The sequence below is a fragment of the Chiloscyllium plagiosum genome, unplaced genomic scaffold, assembly GCF_037043375.1.
Source record: "Chiloscyllium plagiosum isolate Xiang-an unplaced genomic scaffold, Cpla_swu_hap1 HiC_scaffold_37, whole genome shotgun sequence".
Classification (NCBI taxonomy): domain Eukaryota; kingdom Metazoa; phylum Chordata; class Chondrichthyes; order Orectolobiformes; family Hemiscylliidae; genus Chiloscyllium; species Chiloscyllium plagiosum.
In genome coordinates, this window is record NW_028270175.1 from 23041717 (window position 1) to 23055245 (window position 13529).

A 13529-nucleotide genomic window follows, 5' to 3' on the forward strand; every position below is an offset into this window, starting at 1 on the left:
CCATCAATGGTTTAAAAAAAAAGCCACTGAACCTTTGCATTAGAATGTGCCACAGTGGGTCATTCAGGCAATAGTATCTTTGAAATGAAAGTGAGATGATGTTGATAAGCTTAGATGAGGCTCGGGTGCAGCACAAACAATGGTATGCATTTAAAAGTGCTTTAAATCTTTGTAATTGTTTGATTATACCTCAACCCATTTAATCTATCCATCGAGCATTCAAACAAATGACAATTGAAACTTTCCATATACACACATAATACACATAAAATGTTTTTTAAAGATATAGTTACTTAATTGAAACAGTTCCATTTTGAATGCCAGTTTCAGCATCAGATGCTCCCAGGGCAGATCCAGCACAGTTACATTGAGACAATGAAGCTTTCTTCAAATCAATCGTAGTTTGTTACCCAGTTCCCACAACAGCTATCAAGCAGTTTCTCTGGCTGAAGGTGGTAACTGAGTGCCAGGTAAAATAACTCCACAGAGACTGGTATCCCATCACCAAGTCACCCTTTATAGAGACATGAACAGGCCTTGACTTTAGTACTGCCCCATTCAGAGCCAGTATTTCTTACGCTCAATCTTTTAAGTCAGCCCGGGCTCCCTGATTGGACCAGGTTAACAGCCCCAGTCAGGAAACTCACATTCTGAGATCCAGCTGGCTGATCTGATTATAATTGCTAGACTAGGGACAAGCATTTTTGAGTTGGGACTAAAGACAGGATCAGCCCCTCTTGTGGCACAGTTGTAATGTCTCTATCCCTAGACCAGGAGGCCTGTTCAAGTCCCACCTGCTCCACAGGCATGTAACAACCTCTCTAAACAGGTTGATTTGAAAAATAGGTTAAATGAAAAGAAACTAAAGACAGGGTTTAAGCAGCCACTTCACAGCACATTTTCACACCCAAATCACATTTTCATCCTTTTAGTCTTGGCTGAATTTTATAAGTGACAGACTAAATCGTTCTTGATGCCATGATTAGATTTGCAAAATGAGCTGAGCATCAAACCAGAGGGAAATATTTTTGATATGAATCAAAGATGTATTTTGTTAGGATTTGAAATTCTACAGAAATTAACACATAATGCTCTATTGGAAATCTTCCTTGCTATGGTTTGGAGCAGAGTAAACTGCCAGCCACTTTGGTGTTTCATGCATAAAGCTCAACACATTTAGTTCAACAGATTCAATTTTAGAATCCTGCTGTGACTCCAGCAGTTTGCAAGATGCTTGAATAAAATGTACCCATTCTTCTAGAATTATTGGATTCACAAGACCATTTTTGGAAAGTGATCAATTTACATGTCCACAGTGATGAGGGTGATAAAATTCATTGTCTGGTGTCAAACTAAACAACATAGTCCAGGTCTGTGCTGAATTAGATGACTCCACTTGATTGGAAACAAGGTCTTTTGGCTGATCACACTGTCCATGGACTGAATGAAAGCTCACCAGGCTGTTTGCTCCTGAGGCCTGTGCATGATGTGTGCTACAAGGTCTAGGCATGAACATCCCATAAGACTGTCACACTATTCACTCTGAACTGCAAAACGGTAAAAAGGTTCTTTCTCGATGCTTTTGAGGAGAGGGTCAGATTTAGCTGTGGGGCCTCTCAGTGATGGAAGAAGCTGATGATCTTCACTACCTAGACTGGTACTAGATGGATGGGTGAGCAATCATGGAATTAACATTGCCCCTCAGCAAGACAGCACTCCTAGACTTGGAGGGAAAGTCTAGTCAGAGAGTCATAGAGATGTACAGCACGGAAACAGACCTTTTGGTCCAACTCGTTCATGCCGACCAGATATCCTAAACTAATCTAGTCCCATTTGCCAGCATTTGGCTCATATCTCTCCAAACCCCTCCTATTTATCTACCCATCCAAAATGGGTGAGAAATTAGTTTAGATTCTTGGGGCACTGTCAGCAGTATTGGGAAAAGACAGTGCTGCTCTTTGGGAACTGCCTTCATTTGAATCACAGTCATTATACAAATCATCAAGATACAAAGTTCCAGAAAGGGCCTTAAAATAATTAGCTTTGGGGTGGGGTAGGGGGTGGTGGGTGGTGAAGGCACATGCAGAGTGAAGTGGAGGATTCAGCTGACAGGAAGTTCAAAAAATTAGAAAGAAAGAAAAAAGCAGGAGGTGCAGGACAGTGAAGAGGCAAAAAATAATCAAAGAGTGACTGGAAGATGCAGAAAATAAGCATAAAAATGCAGCAGAAATTAGAATCACAATAGGTAATACCAGTAAAAAGTGAAAGCTTAAAGCTCTCTATCTGAACAAACACTAGGTGACAAATTAACAGCTGAATAATAAATAATTGAATAAATAAATAAATGAATACAATTCAATAGTTATTACAGAGATGGAGTTGCTGAGTTACCTGGGAACTCTAATATTCAATGATAGCCACATTCCAGAAGAAGAGGCAAAAAGAAAAAGGAGGTGGGTAGCTTTGTTATCGAATATGTAGATCAGTGAGGTGGTCGGTAATGATAAAGGTGCAATAGGTTGTGATGTGGAATCACGGAGTGGAAATAACAAATAGCAAGAGAAGGAATCACGGGTGGGAAACATCTACAGGCCTCTGAAAAGTTGCCTCAGTGGAGGGAAAGATATAAATCAGGAATTAATAGAGGTGTATAGGAGAACACTATAATTGTCATCGGTGATTTTAATCTGCATTTTCACTGGATAAATCAGAAGATCAAAGGTAACATGGAACACAAAACTGTGGAATGCATCAGGGATTGTCTTTTAGAGCAGTATGTTGCAGAATCTACCCAGGAACTGGCTAATTTCGATCTAAAAATGTGTCATGAGGTCAAATGAATAAAAGATCTCATTAAGGATCCTCTGAGGGGTAACAACCACAACATAGTAGAGTTTCGGTTCAGGTCAACTCAGATCTCAAACCAGTCTTAATGTAAATAAAGACAATTATAGGGCTATGAAAGAGTGCTTAAAGCAGGGTTGGAAAATAGACTAAAGGAAAAGTCAGGGGCTGAGCAGTGACAAACCTTTATACAAGATTTCCATAACACTCGGCAAAGAGCTTATTCCAGTCAAAAAGGCCTTAATGAGAAGGATGAACTACCCATGGCTAGTGAAGGTGATCAAGGAGAAGAGTCAATTAAAAACTAATGCATACAAGGCAGTGAAAACTAGTGGTAGGTCAGAGGTTTTTAAGATTCCAGGATTAAATGATTAAAAAGCTAATAAAGAGGAAGATTGATAATGATAGTAAATTGGCAAGAAATATAAAAACAATCAATCAATCAATCAGAAAGCAATTCTAGAGGTATATAAAAAGAAAGAGAGTAGCTAAATTGACAACTGGGGAATTTTTAATTGAGAACAGGGAAATGGCAGATAATTTAAACCAATATTTGTATCAGTCTTCATGGCAGAGAATAATATATAAAAATCCCAAAACTATTTGATACACAAAGCACTGTTGGGAAGTAAGACTTTATAACAGTCTCTATCACGAAGTATTTGACAAAGTAATGGGACTGAAGGCAGACAAGTTGTTCGGACCTGATGGCCTGCATCCAAGAGTTTTAAAGAGAGTGGCTCAGAAATAGTGGCGGATTAGGTCAAAATACTCTAGAATTCATTGGATTCTGGGAGGGTCCCAGAGGTTGAAAAACTGCTACTATGTCCCTGTTCAAGAAGGGAGCAGGCAGAAAAAAAAAGAGATTACAGATTAATTAGCCTAACATCTGTCATTGGGAAATGCTAGAGTCCATTATTAAGGAAGAAATAGCAGGACATTTGGAAAAGCTTAATGCATTCAAACAGAGTCAACATAGTTTTGTCAAAGGGAAATCATCTTTGACAAATATGATCTAGAGTTCTTTGAGGATCTAACAGTCGAGGTAAAGGGGAACTGGGAGATGTTGCGCATTTGGATTTCAAGAAGGTATTTGACAAAGTGCCACATAAAAAGTTACTGCACAAGATAGGAGCTCACAATATTGGGGGTAATGTTTTGGCATGGATTGAGGGTTTGTTAACATACAGAAGACAGTCACAAATAATAGGACTTAAGGTTGGAAAGGTGTAACCAGTGGAATGCCACAAGGATCAGTCCTAGGGCCTCAATTGTTTACTAACTATGTTAATGACTTGGAGAAGGGGGCACAGGAAAAAGTATCCAAAATTTGTTGATGATACAGAAATAGGTGGGAAGACCTGATGCAATGCGGACAAAAGGAGTGAACGACCAGAACCTTGGCAGATAGAATTTAACATAGGGAAGTGTGCGGTCTAGAACTTTAATAAGAACAACGAAAGGCAGACTGTTACCTAAATAGTCACACTCCAATAAAATGTATAATACAGAAGGATCTTGGTGTTCTTGTGTATAAAACATAAAACATTTAGCATGCAGATGCAGCAAGTAATCAAAAAGGCAAATGAATTTTCAACTTTACTGCTAGAGGTTTGAGATTAAAAAGAGACAAGTCTTGTTACAACTGTGCAGAGTGTTAGTGAGGCTGCGTCTGGAGTACTGTGTACAGTCTTGATCCCTGTGTTTAAGAAAGGATGGACTGGCATTGGAGGCAGTTCAAAAGAAATTCAATAGGCTGGGATGAAAGCTTTGATTCATCAAGAACATATTAGGCCTTTATTGTTTATAATTTAGAAGAATGAGTGGTGAGCTTTTGAAACATATTACATGCTGAGGGGACTTGTCAGGTTAGATGTTAAGATGTTTCCAATGTTTAGACAAATTTGAATTAGGGGACATAGTTGCAGGATATGGGGACGTTTATTTAAAACTAAGATGTGAAGGAACTTCTTCATCCAGAAGATAGTAAGTGTCTGGAATTCTCGAGTCCAGAGTTTTGTGGGCTGGATCACTGAAACAGAAGGTAGTTAGGTATTTGGAATGTTAAGGAGTTGAGGGCTATGAGGAGCTGGCATGAAAGAGGAATTGAGGTATAGAGCAAATCAGCCATAATCTTATTGTATGAAGCAGTCTTGAGAGGCTAATGCCTGTTTCTTATGTTTTATGACACGAGTGTCAAACTCTGATTAAAATGTTGTATAGTTTTAAGGTTTCAGTGCAGCAGCTAGATTCATGTATGAACAGTTACTCACTTTATCCAGTTTTGCTTCAATTTCCACGACATCAGTCTCCACCTCCTCAATTGTCGCCCTGCAATTAAAACAAAAGCATTTACAACCAAAGCAGCAACAGAGACACAGCAATCAACACCACACCATTTTACTGCAGAATTTCTATTTGCACTTGCTGTAACAAACATCATCCTTCAGGCATTTATTTCAGTCTGATATAAACTCTCACTGATGTGTTGAATTCAGGTGAGTCAATATTGACAAAATGACATATAAACAGTAAGTGCTGGAGAAACTCAGCAGGTCTGGCAGCATCTGTGGAGAGAGAAACAGTTAACATTTCAAGTACAAGAATTTTTGGACTCAAAGTGCTAATTCTGTTTTTCTCTCCACAGATGCTGCCAGAAAGTTTCTCTAGCACTTTCTGTTTCTATTGCAGATCTCCTGTTTCTGTAATGTTTTACTTTTATTCTACAAAAATGATGTGCGTTTATTTTGATTTCCACATACTGTACAATATAATCCACTGAAATTAAGACGAGTTATAAAGAACATGAAAGAGAGATTTTAGAAACCTCCAAACTTCAATTAGGTAAAGTCTTTAAAGCAGAAAATATTAATAAATCATCTGCTTTGCTTTATATTACATCCTTATTTTATTCATAGCTGCATTTTGTTATAGAGTTTGACAGCATGGTTGGCTGGACAGTGTGGATCAGAATAATGCAAGCAACATGGAGTTTGATCCTCATTGGCACTGGGTTGGATATGGGCTCTGCCTCCTTGACCTACCATGGTGAAGGTCCCAGTGATGTGGGCTAGACCAACCTCCAAGCAGAAAACTCAAGACGTAGATATGAAGGCTATTAGGGGATAGTGCAACTGCCTGAATGTGTCCTCCCAGCCTCAGGCTGAAGGTCCAGGCAGGTTCTGAAGTCCGCCACAAGCCATAACGAGGTTTCCTCTCCACAATATGGACTTGGCTGCTTTGTCTTGTGTTTATAATGCTAAACATTTGGAGGGCAGATACCACGATACTGAGGCACCAGAAAAGTCAGCCTCCCATGTCCTTCCAGCTTCCCCGTCATCTTTCAGTGATGGTGAACTTGCCCTCTGACCAGTAATTCAGAACAAGTCACTGTCAGGTGACTGCTCCCCACATAATGCCTGTCTCAGACACATACTTGACACCCTATTGGGGTGTGACTCAAAGGACAAGATCGTGTCCACATCTCTTAAAGATACATTTTGAGCCCTAGCTCATTGTGTCTGGGATTCCCCCACAGGATGCATTGGAATATCCTCAACAGGAGGTCTATGACGCAGTGAGTAGTGTCCCTATTTCTGGGTCCGAAACTCTTGATGTTTGGCCATGTCTTCTAACATGGCCAAACAGGTTAGTTATGGATCTGAAAGGGTTAATACTGATAGAGTGCCAGAAGCACCGCCCATTATGTTGTAATGTGGCCTGGTAGACAGAGTAACTAAGGAACTTGTTGAGTCAGACCTAGAATTTGATACTCCTAACAGTCTAATACTTACTGTATACCATATCCTTGTAGCATATAAACAGCAGACATTAAACCATAATCTTGTCACTGCAGTAGCTTATGGTAGTTGCTATCCTCATTAACACTAGGTCAACCTGGCCATAGAAAACATCTATCCAGAAAGCATTGGTGTCAGCCCACACAAATTTATGTTTCGTCTCACCATACAACAAATGATCAGTCTGTAATTCCTTCTAAAACACCAGTGGCAGGAGGCAAGAGCAAGTGTGCTTCCTGGTCAGACAGAACTATGTGGTAGCCGCAGAAGCACAGCCTCACTATGTGAAACATTCCATTAACTATCACCCTCATTCAGAGGGACAACCACACAAGCATAAAGAAGTCGCCATTAAACACTGACCATTAAATGGTACATCTGAAAAACATCTCCCCACCTTCCCCAATTTGGTTTGGGTTCTGTAAGAAAATGAACACGCAGCCCTGTGCATTTCTCTGCACACAAGCAGACACTGTTGCAACGCAGGAAATGCGACAGCCAATTTACACAAAGCTTTTGTGACCCTGTGGATTTGCTTATGGTTTTCAGCAATGTACTGACAGACTGGATGGTGCAATGACATAGACATGAAGACTCTGCCAGGCCTGTGTCAGAGCTGGCCACATACTGGTGTTCTATTAGCAACACGGAGGAAGTGTTATAATGAAATGTGGGATCAGAAAGAGAGACTAGGCCACAGGCTTATTGAAACATATGGTGTTGTGCTTACTCCAAGAATGAGGTACATTATATTAGGTTCCATATTTCAAACAGAAGTGTTAGAAATTCCTAAAGTTAGCAAAAAATATAGCCTCTTTACACTTAGCAAAATAAGCAGAGGAAACCTTCACTAACATGATGACCAGATGTACTCTTAACCTCAAATAAGCAACACTTTGCAAATCAAATCAATGATTATTTAGGCACATATGTTGGAAGGTCTCACATTCTGCAGTTTGCAGTGGTGTGAGGACACTTTTAGACAAGTTAAATACATTTTGTTTTATCAAATGTTGTTTAGCTTCAACTCTACCTTTTGTGCTGTTCACCCTGAGAGAGCCTTCTGAGAAGCAATTTCGGTGCTGACATATAACCACTGACCCAGAAACAAATGAAATATTACTGATCCGAATATCATTTGGTCCTATGTAAAAGTGTATAGTCCTATCCAAACATACAAAAATGCAGATAGCAATCAAATTCTTGAAAGCTGTTGATGACTTCTCTCAATCATACAAGGATTTACAAGGATGTTGCCAGGATTGGAGGTTTTGAGGTACAGAGGGAGGCTGAATAGGCTGGGACTGTTACCCCTGGAGCGTACAAGGCTGAGGTGTGACGTTGTAGAGATTTATAAAATCATGAGGGTCACGGATAGGGTGAATAGCCAAGGTCTTTTCCCTGGGATTGAGGAGCCCAGAACCAAAGGACATAGGTTTAGGGTGAGAGGGGAAAGGTTTAAAAGGGACTTAAGGGGCAACTTTTCACACAGAAGGTGGTGCATGTATGGAATGAGCTGCTACAGGAAGTGTTGGAGGCTGGTGCAAAAACAATGTTTAAAAGGCATCTGGATAGGTGTATGAATAGAAAGGGTTGAGGGGGATATGGGCCAAATGTTGGCAAATGGGACAAGATTAATTTAGGATATTGGTTGGCATGGACATGTTGGACCCAAGGGTCTGTTTCTGTGCTGTACAACTCTATGACTTTATGTATGAATTGCCCACAATGGTACATGATATTTCATAATGCCACTTTTCCACTGAATATAGAACATAGCAGCGCAGTAAAGGCCCCTTCAGCCCTCAAAGTTGCACCAACCTGTGAAGCCAATCTGAAGGCCATCTAACCTACACTATTCCACTCCCATCCATATGCCTATCCAATGACCATTTAAATGCCCTTAAAGTTGGCAAGTCTACTATTGTTGCAGGCAGTGCATTCCACACTTTGAATAAAGAAACTACCTCTGACATCTATCCTATATGTATCACTGCGAATTGGATCAAGAGAGAGGCAAATACAGATCATTATGGTATAATGAGTGCTCTATTAACACAAATTGACTATAACATGATTGGTGAATTGTGGATACTGTTTGGATAACGCAAACTTTCTATCGAATGGGTATAGTGATTTTCTATAGCAATTTTCCATAGCAGGATTTTCTATAGTGCAGGATCCCATAGAAATGCAACCATGTTATAGCAGAACAACCTGTAATCTAAGATCCAAAACCAGATCCAATTTCTGACTGCACTAAAGCCAAGTTGTGCAGACTTCTTTTGAAAAATCTACACCATTCTGGCTTAAATTCTCAAAAGGTTGGTGTACAATAAATCCTGTGTGAAACCTCATGTCAAAAATAATTAATTTATATGGCACTTCTCAAAACCAGAGGATGTATCAAAGTACTTTGCAATCAATTACATAACTTCTGAAGAGTAGACACTGTTACAGTGCAGGAAACATGACAGCCAATTTGCACAGAGCAAGCTCTGACAAACAGCAATTCATAATGACCAGATAATCTGCTTTTGGGTGATGCTGACTGGGGAATAAATAATGGCCAGGACATCAGACATTACCTTGAAATAGGGCCACTGAAACTTTTGCCACCACCTCAGCAGATGGAGTATTGGTTTAACATTGTATCCAAAAGCAGCAACAACATGGCAGCACGGTGGCTCAGTGGTTAGCATTGCTGCCTTACAGCACCAGGGACCTGGGTTCAATACCAGCCTCAGGCAACTGCCTATGTGGAGTTGGCACATTCTCCCTGTAATTCTCAGGGTGCTCCTCAGTCCAAAGATCTGTAGGTAAGGTGAATTGGCTATGCTAAATTGGCCATAGTGTTCAGGGATGTGTAGGTTAGGTGCATTAGTTAGGGGAACGGGTCTGTGTGGGATACTCTTTGGAGGGTCGATGTAGACTTGTTAGGCCAAAGGGCCTGTTTCCACACTGAAGGGATTCTATGAACATAACAGTCCCTCAATACTGCACTGGAGTATCAGTCCTGATTTTTGTGCCCAAGTCTAGAAGTGGGGGCTTGAATTCAGAATCGAATGGCTAAGTGGCAAGAGTGCTAATAACCGAGTGATGTGCTGGAAGTGAGGAATTCTGCTGGTCATGACCTCTTGGACAAAGCTTTTGCTTTGTAAACTCAGGAACTATGTACCAGTAAATGTGACCGTATTGGTGGGGAAACTTCTAGAATTGATAATTCAGGACAAAATTAATAGTCATTGGGCAAATGTGGATTAATTAAAGAAAGACAGCATGGATTTGATAAGGCAAATTGTGTTTGAATAACTTGCCTGAATTGTGATTGTGTGGGGGATGGGAGTTTGGGTATTGTGCATATCTAATGAACCACCAGCTGCAAGTCTCTTTCAAGGATCTTCTTTACAGTTCCACCATTCTCAGCCACCTGTTGCCAAAGTTCTTTGTTTGGAAATTAGCTCCCTAAACCTCTCCACCTTGCTACCTTCCTCTCCTTTTATCAGACACACCTTACAACTTTCCTATTTCACCAATATGAGGTCAAATGTCCTATATCACCATAACATGGCTTATTTTATTATGCCTCTGCAAAATGCTCTATTATGGCAATGGCACTATATAAATGAAATTTGTTTTTGTAAAAATGAAATCCACACTGTAGTGCTGTGACAGCCACTCTCAGAAACGCCCCCGTGTTCATTATTTGATACTTGGATTTGTTTCTATTCTTCAGGGGTTGACCCAGGCAGGGAACGAAGACTGAGCATTCAACAAAATTTGATCATGTCCTCTTCAATTGCACCGCAACCCACCGGAATCCAAGCTGGTTCATCCCTCGCCTCGGGTCGTTGAGTCCAATTAAATTGCCAATACCATAATTCTGCTGCAGTTAACTCAGCACATTCAGGGATCAAGCCTCAAACCCCGTCTGGTTTTGCATTGTCCAACTGAACTATTATGGTTTTCCAAAAGAGGCACAGATTCTACATCTTTGGCTTTGGTGATGAACTTTCACAGGTGTGGGAGCTGCCAATATTCATACAAAGACATCAAGGTGCCAAGATTGAACTGATCATTCAGCTTTCAGCTCTTTTTTTTTAAAAGCAAGTCAATCTTTCCAGAAGGTAGGTGGAGACTGAATTAATTGGGAATGTTTCTGTTGGTTTGAACACGGATAATTGGTCTTCTGTTAACTGCTCAGAACAGTCTCATTGATGTTTCAGATGACAGGAGAAGAAATTAAATAAGAGGACAAAACTTTTGTTTAGTTTTACTTACCAGAACATCCTAAAGTATCAGAATCAGAATTATTCTCATTTCACTATCCTCCCCATCTTCCCTCAAATAAAAAATGACCTACTGTAGGAATATTGGAAATTGCAAAAGATGATCATAGAATCTAACTTTTTCAGATGATTCAGAAGTAAATTATAAATATAAATATCCAGAATGAACTTTAATGATGAAACACTGCTGAAGTTCACCATGCTTTCTAATGGCAATTGGGTTGAAGAGGAAAGTGTAAATTTTTAAATACCCACCTCCTAGCTTCTCCCATGAGATCTGTTCAACAGGCAATTTACCTCCTTCACATTTTTTTGGCTTCAAAGAAGCAGCTACCTGCTGTTACTCAAGCTGTTCCGAGAATTAATTACTCTGCAGTCCATTCTGCAGGGTCCTATTCATGGGTCAATTTGAAAAGGATCTGATCAGCTTTGGAGACTCACGTTAACAATGACCAAATAGCTCCAAGTAAAAATTCAAAACAGTCACCAGGCTAACACTAGATGGGCATTTTGCCAAAGCTGATGCACATTAATCCTTTGAAAACATTAAATTAAGCATAGTGATTCTGCCTGGGAGCAACTGAAAGGTAATAAAACTAATGAAAGAGTTCAGGTGACATCATGAAACATGAGCAAGGTGCTCATGGTTCACAATTGCTGGATGAATCCTGAGATTAGATTACACTCATGAAACCATTCTTGTTTTGCTTGCATTTCCAAATTGCCTCTCCTGAGGGCATGACTCATACTAGTAGGGGTGGGGTGGGGGTGGGGGGGGGGGGGGGGTGTTGTCAGTAATTGGTGACAGCCACCATTTTAAAATAATCAGAACTGTCTTTATATTGTTCAGCCAGCATCTTTTACAAATAGTGTGAAAGCATGTAGGCTACAATGAGTGTATCACTTTCAGCGTAACCGTGTCACATTAAAATGGACCAAAATTTCGGTCTGCAATTTAAAGTGGTAACTGTTGCTGAGTAGCTCAAAAATCTTTGCATAATGTTTTTAGAGTAACAACATCCCAAAGCTCTTCATAGAAGCACAATCTGTGGGGGAAAAAAAAACACTAATATCTAAACTAGGAAATTGTTAGATAATTAAAAGCTTAGTTAAGAACATGGATTTTATAAAGGGTCTAAAGAAAAATAAGTTACAGAGTTTGGAAGGTTAAAGGAGATTAAGCTTCATCAGTTTTCAGCTTTGAGTTGCTGCATTTGGCTTATCTGGTGGCACGGGTCATCATTAAGCTTCACGCAGACTACAAATACTCTGTATACTGAGCACATCCAGTAGAATGGTCACTAGGGGATCGTTCATTCTTTCCAGCACCATCATGAGTGTTAGTTAATCAATGAGCATCCCAGTTCCGTGATTGTTCAAAAAGATGATTTCAGAAAGTATCTAACAATTTGTTCCATAAACTGTGTACTTCAAACAATTCAATTTAAACTTTAACAATGAATGGAGGGCAGTTGGGACAAACTAGAGATTGTGGAAATCTCTTCAAACTTTTCCTCACAAACATGGATGTGGTTTGGTATAATTAAAGAACATGGGCTAAGTCTGACCAAACCACTGATATATGTTGGTGAAGCGAATTTAAAACATGGGGTTTCAGACCACTTTAGATTGCTGAATCTTACAGAAAATGCATATTGAACTAAGTGAATGGTTATCTGAAACATTAGGAACATAACTATTTGCAATACAATGCTCACAAAGCATTATCATAACTGCTTCTGGTTTGGCTGTGTTGGTATCAAACATTTGTATTTTGCCAAATGGTTCCTGAATGGATGCAGTTGACAGTCTGGTACATCTCTATGACTCTGAATGTTAATTGAGGAATAGATTTTAGCTAGAACACTAGAGAACTTCCCCCGCATTTTTTCCAAAAAAGAAGTGCAATTAGATCTTTTACGTCCACCTGAACAGGCAGATGGGGACTCAGATTAACGTCAGACAGCACCCCCGAGAACACAGCACTTGCTCAGTCCCGCACTGGGGTGTCAGCCTTAGTTTTTATGCTTTCAGGTCCGAGTTTGGGACTTAAACCTAGGAATGAGTCTTATAGAGATGGATCCATGATATCCTCCCTCCACCTGCAGCTCTCTGTTCATCTACGTCACTGCAACTTGAAATTATGTAACATTTTTAACTTAATTAAATGGCCAACTTGTTTCACAGGACTGTTGAATTGGACATTGAATCACAAACAGATATTACACAAGATAACAAGTTTTAAGCAGCATTGTAAAAGGAGGAGAGCGAGCGAGATGGAGAAGTTTCAATAGAGAATTTCAGAGTTAAGGTTTAAAGTGATGGATCCATTTCAACAAGTAGATGATCCTCAACAGATCAAGTTGAGGCTTTGTCTACCGAAATATCAAAAATGGCAAAAATCTTTTTCAATGGACTATTGAGAATAAAATGATTCCCAATTCAAAGAAAAATACAACCCACAAAACCTCCAAGCTCTCAATACACACCCACCAATAAAAACTAAATAAGGACGTAAGAAATGTCTTTCTGTAAGGAAATAGGCTAACACTTATAGTCAGATTCAGGAGCTCTTGTGCTGTTTCAGCATCTAGCT

The 13529-nt window shown here is 39.8% G+C and overlaps 1 protein-coding gene across 1 annotated transcript in view; it reads right to left on the bottom strand.

Moving 5' to 3' along the window:
- acap3a (ArfGAP with coiled-coil, ankyrin repeat and PH domains 3a) overlaps positions 1 to 13529 on the bottom strand; it is a 328671-nt gene that overhangs the window by 180521 nt on the left and 134621 nt on the right. The window contains exon 2 of the mRNA XM_087980463.1: positions 5118 to 5175. Coding sequence (XP_087836589.1) covers positions 5118 to 5175 — 58 coding nt within the window. The remainder of the gene's footprint in view (positions 1 to 5117; positions 5176 to 13529) is intronic.